The 9,422-nt window shown below is 50.4% G+C and overlaps 1 protein-coding gene across 4 annotated transcripts in view; it reads left to right on the top strand.

Annotated features, from left to right (window-relative positions):
- The first annotated feature begins 379 nt into the window (after positions 1 to 379).
- Esyt3 (extended synaptotagmin 3) overlaps positions 380 to 9,422 on the top strand; it is a 45,184-nt gene continuing 36,141 nt past the window's right edge. For all 4 annotated transcript variants that reach the window (XM_033759584.1, XM_033759585.1, XM_010625569.2 and 1 more), the window contains exon 1: positions 380 to 867. In XM_033759584.1, the coding sequence (XP_033615475.1) occupies positions 532 to 867 (336 nt within the window). In that variant the 5' untranslated portion in view covers positions 380 to 531. The remainder of the gene's footprint in view (positions 868 to 9,422) is intronic.

The following is a 9,422-nucleotide window of genomic DNA, read 5'->3' on the forward strand; positions in this document are numbered from 1 at the left end:
TCAAATATTCTGAGAAACTCAGTTACAATACCGTTTAACTGGAGCTTTTATCTTCAAGATTTTTCAGAGGCTTTAACAGGATTTGTATACTCTAAAAAAAGAACCTCAGGTGAGCAGCAATTCTTACACTGATTTCGGTGATGTTTTTCCGTCATACCCAGACTTTGGTGAGTCTTGAGTCACTTAGCTCACTCCAAGTGGCTACTGCACTCCTGCTGCCGATAGCGGGGACTCTCAAGTCCCCGAACCTGAAGCCAACCAATCCTCGGCCCCCTGGCCCCACCCCTTGCACCTGGTCCAGCCCCGCAGGGCGGAGACTTCCGGACTTTCCCCACCCCCGCTGCGGGCCCCGCCCCACTCAGAGTTTTCAAGCGCGCGGAGCTCAGCAGGAGAAGCGGGGCGGGAAAGCCCTGGCAGGGCAGGAGAGGCTCCGAAGTTCTGTCCTCTAGCTTGGAGGACAGATGTGCCCAGGTGTTGTCGGGGCGTGCAGGCCTGAGCTCGGGTGAAGTTCCCGGAGAGGGCAAAACGGAGATGGCAGCAGAGGAGCCATGCGCCCCTAGTGCGCCGGGAGCCCCGGGAGCCCCGGGAGCCCAGCGCGCTCCGGGCCCCGAGCTGCGCCTGACTAACCAGCTGCTGCCGGAGCTCTACACCTTCGTGGTACGCGTGCTGTTCTACCTGGCGCCCGTCTACCTGGCCGGCTACCTGGGGCTCAGCATACTGTGGTTGCTACTCGGCGTCCTGCTTTGGATGTGGTGGCGCCGGAACCGCCTCGGGAAGCTCGGGCGCCTGGAGGCCGCCTTCGAGTTCCTCAACAACGAGCGCCAGTTCATCAGCCGGGAGCTGAGGGGCCAGCACCTGCCTGCCTGGGTGAGCGGGGTCGCGGGGGCGGTGCGGGTCCCGGTCCGGAAGAACCTGCGGTGCGCGGGGAAGCCGGGGCGCGCAGATCGGGGGAGGCGGGAGCCTCGCAACCGCACACTTGTTTCCCGCCTGGCGCGTGGACTCTGGGGCTGTGACCGTCCCCTCGTCGCAGCAATGGGAGCGGAGATCCTGGGTCTCACTTAAGGCCCTGAGCCCGAGTGAAGTCATAGGCGGGCCACACCCAGGAGAAAAACAAGGACGCCTGGGACTCCGCGAAGTTACTGGTGAGGGAAACAGAAGACATTTATTCCACTACCTGTTGATTCAGAGGACGAACGCAGGGCACAAAATGTAAATGGGAAAACATAGCAAGGCCGAAACAGCGGGCTCCGGTTGCTTTCGGCTGAGGCAGGGGGTGGGGGCGGGGCGGGGCAGAGCTGGTGGCGAAGGGGCCGCAGCTGCGCGCGGTGGGGATGAGCGGGCTCGCATCTCATACTCCAACCATTATCTCGCCTCTTGGTATCAAAGGGCCGGGTCTCCGGTATCTCGCATGCGCCTGGTCCTGAGCATCGCCTGACTCACTTAAAATCAAGGTCTGGGCTTACCATACAACTCCCAGGGGTGGGACCGAGGCACCCTGGGTGATTCTTATAATCAGGAGAGTTTGGCCGATGCTGGCAAAAGGAGGGTTTCGGGTTTGGGGGACTGGCTTGTGACAAACCTGACCCTCTGGGTCAGGGCGTCACCTTCTCAGGGCCTTCCCAGTGTGGTCCTGCTCACAGGGGAAGATCCCAGAGGTCCCCAGACCCCTCATGTCCTCCCGCTGTGTGTGGCCTGTGCTCTAAAGTCCAGTGGGCCCTCGGTTCATCACAGCTGTCTGAGGTGGACTGTGAGAAGAAAATATTACAAAGGCGATTTATATTTAACGTAAAAGAGAGAAAGTAAGCCTTTCTGAATTTAGTTTGGTAGGGCTATCAAAACAAAGTACTCTAGACTGGGTGGCTTAAATAACAGAAATGTATTACCCCTCAATTCTGGAGGCAATAAACCCAAGATCAGGATGTCTGCAGGTTGCTTTCTTCTGAGGCCTCTGCCTCTGTGTGTCTCTGTATCTTTGCACGATTCTCCCTCTGTGTATCTGTCCACATTTCCTCTTATAAGTGCAACAGTCATACTGGATTAAGGCCCATTTGGATGGCCTTACTTTAACTTAATTACATCTTTAAGGACTGTTTCCAAATACAGCCATATACTGAAGTACTGGAGGTCAGAACATATGAGAATTTGAGGGGGACACAACTCAGCCCACAACACTTACTGAAATTTACTGTATGGCTTGACAGTACAGCTTTGTAAATGGGGTTATTTATATAGGAAGGAGGGGTTAGTGATAAGGGTGCACAATGAAAAATTGCAGCAGTCACTGGGGCAGCCCCTCTCCCCTGAAACATTCAACTTAAGCACAAAACGAATTTCTTCTGAAGGGATCTCATTTATTCTGGTTGTTCTGTGTGATTTGTCATTCTGAAAGGTATGCGCCCAGAGAGCAGACCTGACTTGTCCATAGCCCTTACTCCATGCTGAGGGAGCTCAGATCACCTGTCAGACCTATGTTGTGACCTGTTGTGGCTTCAGCCGATGAGGGTGGGCCCATGTTTTTGTCCCTTTCCTGTATTATGGATGCCTCCAGGCACTTAACTGTTTAAAGCAGCAATGTTTTTGAAACTGGACCAGGAATCTTATAGGGGCACTGGTACTCACATGTACACACAGAGACAGGTCTGGCTTCTGTTGGGGCAAGGGACACGAGGAGCAACACAGAGCCAGCAGAGAGTTTAGCTTAAACACAAGGAGACACTCCTTGGGTGCCTCACCCCACTGTCCATTCCCCAGGTCTGACCTTGTGTGGAAAGACGCACGGGAAGGTGACAGTGTCTCTCTACCAAGAGGGCAGTCTCAGGTGAGAGACAGATGCATAACTGGCAATTTCCATAGGGGTCTGAGGGAAGTTGGGGACAGGAGGCTGAATAGGGTCCTCAGATCCAATCGTGGTGGTGTCAAAAGCCTGGTGAAGGACACCCTGCCTGATTCCCATATCACATTGTCCCCAGACCATAGACCCCTGCCTCTTGACAGGGTCTTCGGAAGGGCCTGGCCTCAGTTTGGGCTTTCCAGAAGCCCCTGGCAGGCTTGGCAGGCCAATCAGGAGGGCCTGAGCTGGGATCACCTTTTAGATCGAAATGTGGTGCTGTGCAGGGTATTCCAGGCCAAGGGAAGCTGTGAACACAGCATGGAGGCATGGACTGGCCACTCTGAGGGAGCACTGTGTTCTCAGATTGGCTGACATGTGTGGTAGGGGTGGATGGACAGGGCCAGGTGAGGCAGGTGTGATGGTGGTTGGGCTGATTTTGATCCTGTGGAAGGTTTTCAGAAAGCAGTGTATAGAGGGAGGAGTAAGTCAAGAGGAGAGAAGTCAACTAGGAAAATGTTTCCAGCTAACATGGTAGCGGGGACCAGCAGGAGGAGACCTGGGATGTGTAGAAGTGGGACTCTGCATGCTTGGTAGCCTCTAGAGTGGGGTGAGGGAAGGATTCAGAGCCCAGGATCCTTTCTGGTTTGGGGTGCTGTGGTTGGGTTCCCGAATGTCAAGCATATCTGCAGAGGGTGGTTATCTGTGCACACCTGGGGAGAACACACAACCAGACCCAACTGTGGGCTTTTTGATCTGCTTCGTGAAGTTCTGAGCCTGGGAGAATGGGGAGAACCTGGAGCCTGCTTGGTGCAGTTCTCCTCTCTTCCTCCCTACCTCGGGGACACATACTGTTTATGAAGGCAAAGATGATAGGGCCCTTTCCCAAGATCTTGGGCTACAAATAAAGGGTTATCTTTATCATTACATGCTGAATTACATTTATAGCAATCCTTCCCTTTTTTTTTTTTTTTTTGTTACCAGGGATTGAACTCAAGACCTTCCACTTGCAAGGAAGGCGGCGGAACCACCAAGCTAAATCCCTGGCCTGCCTTCCCTCTTTTGAGAACTGATTTCCTTGTATGGAAGAGGGGACAATGGTTTATGACCTGCTTTGATGTCAAGGACATATTTCTTTAAAACTACCAGATGGTAAATAGTTGGGGAGACTGAAGAAAAGTTGAGGGACTCCTGTGTGGCTCCCACACTCCCCATTGCCTTGCACAGTTGTGCAAGTTGTCTCCTGTATGGTAGCACCCTGTGAGGGGGGAGGCTGGATATCTAACACTCTTGCTGCTTATCAAGCCATGTGCTGCTTCAAAGGGACACCTTTTCCCAATTTACACCAAGTTCCCATGATGGAGTCTGAGGCCAAGCTAAGCTGGAGTGGGGATACTGTCCCTCTCCCCTGCTGGGCTGTGGCTGCCCACTTCAGCTTTCAGCTGTGCCCTCCTTTCTTGCCCAGTCTTAGATTTCTCTGCTGCAAGCTACTGCCTCCAGGGGGAGTCACACAGATGACTCTTCCTTCCCATCCTGTTTTTCTACCCAGACAAGGAGATTAGGCTGATTTTCAGGGATATCTCAGCTCTGCTCTGTGATCTCTAGTCAAACTTCAGACTGTCCTGTTCCTCTTCCAGGAGGTAAAGAACTCAAAAAGCAGCCATGAGCAAACCTCCTGTGGATGCCTTTGGTCTGTGAACCTGGCCTGGAAAAGATCTAGAGGGACACTGTTCCTCACCCTCTGCAAGAAGTGGCTGCATGTTTACATAAGTGTGCACCCTGGCACCATTTTTGGAGATATTTTTGAAGGACTTGAGAGCCACCTCAGTGAGATTGTCCTTGTTAGGAGTGGGAACCGTGCCACACAGTGACAAGTTGCAGCCCTTGATATTACTTGTTGAGCCGTGGGCCTCGGCGAGCCACTAAAGCTCTCAGTTTCCACATGGAGTTGTGGTGAGATGAATGTTGAAAACCACTTGTTAGAGCCACTGCGACATGAGTGCTTGCTTGGTGGGGTCTGTCACTTTTGAGGAGGCCTCAGTTCTCCAGGCCTCCTGATGCTACCTTTTCCTATTATGACACTAATGGCCAAATATCTCATTAAAAAAAACCCCATCTTTTGGGAGCTGATTGATTGTAGAGGGCTAAAGGTAGAGCAAGTAGAGGGTTTCACAGAGCCCCTCAGTGAAACACCACACACCTGGGCCTGTTCTGTGCTTCTGGAATTTGGGCTGTGGCGGTCCAATGAGTGCTCCCTCACTGACAACCTGAGCTGAGCCTTTAGGCCCTCGGCGCCTTGAGACTCTTCTTGTGGTAACCATGCTGCTTGACTGCCCCAGCTGCCTCCCATAGCACAGAATTGGCCTTTACTGATTGGTCCAGCCCCATGTTGTTCACTAAACCATTCATCAGTTCACCAATTAGACTGGTTTATCAGAAACAATGTTTATTTCTCCCTTGCTATGTCTAAGCTGATGTGAGGAGGGAAGTTTGGTGAACAACTCTCTTGGCTCCAGATCAGCTGGGGTGTGGGGTGGCTGAGGGCCAGTTGGGAGGAAAATAACTGGAGGCAGCTTAGAGAGGGGAAAGAACTGTCAGAGAGTTGGCATTTTGTCTGTGATGTAGGGTCTAGCAGGGTTTGCTGTCCTGCCAGCTGATGGCAATCATTGGCAGCTTTGTTAGAGAAGTCAGCCCTCCTGCGTTTGCTGGCAGGTGGTGCCAATGTGACTTGGAACTGGGTGTGAACATGGAAACCGGTGGGCATTCACTGAGAGACACCCTCTCTGGGGCTCTGACTGCTCTCTGAAGGTGAAGTTTTAGGAGATGCACCAGAGATTTTTTTCCAGTACTGGGGATTGAACTCAGGGCCTCAAGCTTGCAGTGCAGACAGCACCATTGAGCTAAATCCCCTGCCCTTCTAGAAATCCTTTAGAGTCATAGGAGCCCACTATCCTTAACCAGTCCCAAGTCAGTGTTTCTGCAGTGCTACTCGCCCCGTAAGATTCATTCCCCAATCTTTCTTACCCACACCCCATCTAACTGGGTGTGGGATGGGGATGCTGGCCAAGTCGAGCACACGGAAAAGATGAACCATTTATACAAAGAAGTGGACATTCCAAGGCTGTGGCAGCATCCTGGTATTATCCCCCTTAAGTCTCCAAAGAGCCACTTGGGCTGGCTGCTTTGCTAGTGCTGAGGGTCTGGCCTTCTTTCTGTGAGCAGAACAGATTATTCTACAGCCCAGGTTCTCATGGTCTGTCCTGTACTGTGATACTTGTGTTAGAGGTAATAAATGCTGTGATAACTCTGAGCTGTCACTGAGTAATTCAAATAAGGTCAAAAAGCTTAATCCTTTGGACTAGTGCCATAAAACCTGGTTTTTTAACACCAGACTAGTTGGGAGTCACTTGGAATTGGGAGAAACTTCTTACCCTTGAGGTCCCTGCAGCTCTGGGAGTTCATTCAAGTTGTCTTTGCATCAGGCATCTCCTCAGGAAGGAAGAAGCAATCAGGTTTTAGTCATGCCCTTGGGTTTCTGCCCCATGTCTTAGTGATGATTTATGGATTTATCATGTCTTGGGCCAGGATTGGGCAATAAGAGTGGCAGAGTACGGGCCCTCTTCCCTCCAAGCCCAACACAGGGATCTTAGGCATCTAGGCATTCATTCCTGTTCTCAGCCGAGAAACACGCATGGAGGCTTGTGATGTGGGAGGCCCAGTGTTACAGGTGGGACCACAGACATGAGTGATACTGTCTCTTGAGGACCTGACAAGTAGGATGGGGATCCAGGCCCATGAGAACACTTTTCTGAGACAGCATGAACATTCCTAGGAGATGGCAGCTCAAGATGCTGAGCAGCTTGGGGAGGACACCTAACTCAGGCTGAAAGTGACCCAGGAAACCTCCTTGGAGGAAGAGGCACTGTAGTGTTGCTGGCTGTAGTAAGGGTGGGAGCTCTGGGTCCCAAGCTTTCTATAGGTTACTGGAGCTCATTATTTCTCTTAGGGTATGCAGGTTCCAGGAGAGCAATTCGCAGCACCCGAACTCCCCTGCCCATAACTTCATGTAGAAGTGCTAAAGCTTTCTGGGACAGGAATGTCCAGAGCAACCTTTCCTGCAAGCCAGGTACCAGAGGACCTGAGTAATGAGGAGAATCAAGGCTAAGGGTGGAGACAGTCCTGTCCTCTGCCTGTGTTGCAGCTCCCCCCCCCCCAGTGGACAAGGTGTGGAGAGCTGACCACTGTCTTCCTTTGACACCTGGCTCAGAGTGTTGGTAGCAGCAGAGGTGGCATTTCTGTAGGATGCACCCAGTGACTAGGGGAGCCTTTGGGAGGTGCGAGTTGCCCCCTGATTACCTGTGAGGGTTATAGCCCAGCTACACTGGGGATTGAGGCCCTGGAATGTGACCTTTCCTTCCTCTTCACTGTCCTCTCCCAGCCCTCCATCAGATTTCCTTCTCCCAGAAAGTCCCAGGATTTCTAGTCCCTGGGATGCTAGACCTCACAGCACAGAATGTTGTCGTGTGCTTCAGGCCATTGGCTTCCTTTTCTTCTCAGTTGATACTCAGGAGGGGTTTGAGATGGGCTGCTGCTCTGTTGGGACTTATGATAAGGACAAAGCAACATTGCAGCATTCTTTTTACATGCCCTGCACTTCAAGCCAAAGACAGAAGCCTTGATGCCCTAAGGTCACACAGGGACCAAGGCCCCAGGTCCTACAAATCCTACCTGTGCGGGAGGGCAGGGCCGCTCCTGCCCACGAAGCCCATGTCAGTGTGGCATGAGCTGTGTATCCATGAACCATTTGGAGCAACAAGCCCAGAGACTTCTCTGGCCCACAGTATGTCCTAAAACCCCAGAGGCACCACTCCCATTCCTTTGTCCATGTTGTTGTTGTTGTTGTTTTTTAACATAACTACGTATGATTTAAAATTTTGGGTTTTCTCATTATAAAAGTAGTGCATTTCCCTTGTGGAATATTTAGAAATGGCCTAAAAGACCAAGTGGGAATAAGCACTTAGGATTCTTCTACCCAGAGATGCATGGTTATATTTGAGTGTACTTCCTGAACATAGAAGGTTATGAAAACTGTTTTATTTTTAAAGTTGTACCTTGGCTTCCTTTTTTTAAAAAAAACATTCCTCACATTGTATTACAAACATTTTTCCAAATATATTTTTAAGGACAATGATATCCTTGATATGAACACACCATACGTCAGTTAACCCTTTCTTTAACATTGATGATTTCAGTTATTTCTAGGTCTTCCTTCCCAGGGCCTAGCTGGGGTGGGTGGTGCGGCCTGTATCTGTCTGGAACTCCTCCTCCTCATCTGCTAGTCTGGGTCTGCTGACTCATCCTGTGAGCCCTTCTGCTCAGGCGCCCACAGAGCCCTGAGCATACATCTCTTATCACAGGGCTTCTTACCAACTGGTTTGTATGTCTCACTTTTCTTCCAGGCTGACTATACATTTAAGGCAAGGCACGCTTCTTGTTCATTGCTGTACCCTCAGCTCCTAGCGCAGTACCTAGTACATGGTTGGACCAAACTAATGCTGAGTAAATGGTGCAGTGAATGTCTGCGATGTAAAACTTCGTTCATGTTTTTCAGTTTCCATAGTAGAGATTCCTGAAAGTTAAATTGAAACATCAATGCTTATAACATTTTACAGACATCTAAAAGACTCCTGTGGCCCTATCAGCCCTGAATATTATTACTTTTGGACCTTTGTTAGTTTGATAAGCAAGAAGAAAAGTTTTCTTAACCCATCAGCATTATGAAACCTAACTGGATCATTGAACTCTCTGACAACTTACCATTAGCCCTCAGTCCCTGCTAACTCTGTAGCACACCCAAGCGTCCCCTAGTGCTCTGAGCCCTTATTCCTTTGTGAAATGTCAGGCTCCTAGGCCTCAGTGTTCTCTTCTCGGTAACCTTGAGTTTCCTCTGCTCAGTGTTCTGCCCAGTGCCACTGATTTTGGTAGTTTGCTGTTGAGGTGCGTCACTAAGGAGCCTGTGGATTATAAACAGTGCTGGACAGCTTGACAAAGCAATTATTTCAGCACTTTCAGCAGGGTAATTAAAAACAGAAAAGATTTTAAAAGCAGTTTTCATCTGAGCATGGTAGTATACACCTGTAATCCAGCACTTGGGAGGCTGAGGCAGGAGGATTACCACAAATTCAAGGCCAGCTTGGGCTTCATAGTAAGTTCAGGGCCAGCCTGAACTACAAAAGGGAGACACTGTCTCAAACAACAACACCCCCCACAAAAAACCCAGATGGATGGATGCATGCATGCAGTTTTCATGGTTAAATGTTTGCCTCCCCAAAACAGAAGGCAAAAAAGAACAGAAGACTCTGCTTCATCTGGAAAGAAATGAAAGTGAGGGATCACTTTCCTGATAGGAAACACTTAGAAAGATGGAGCCAACCTGAGGTCCAGGGGCTTCCTTCCTAGAGTAATTTGTACAGTACCCAGAATAAGGATGGGGTAGGGGTTGGCAACATCATTTTGAGGCAGCAGGTGTGTGTGTGTGTGTGTGTGTGTGTGTGTGTGTGTGTGAGAGAGAGAGAGAGAGAGAGAGAGAGAGAGA

Source organism: Fukomys damarensis, unplaced genomic scaffold, assembly GCF_012274545.1.
Source record: "Fukomys damarensis isolate Sample0158 unplaced genomic scaffold, DMR_v1.0_HiC HiC_scaffold_37, whole genome shotgun sequence".
Classification (NCBI taxonomy): domain Eukaryota; kingdom Metazoa; phylum Chordata; class Mammalia; order Rodentia; family Bathyergidae; genus Fukomys; species Fukomys damarensis.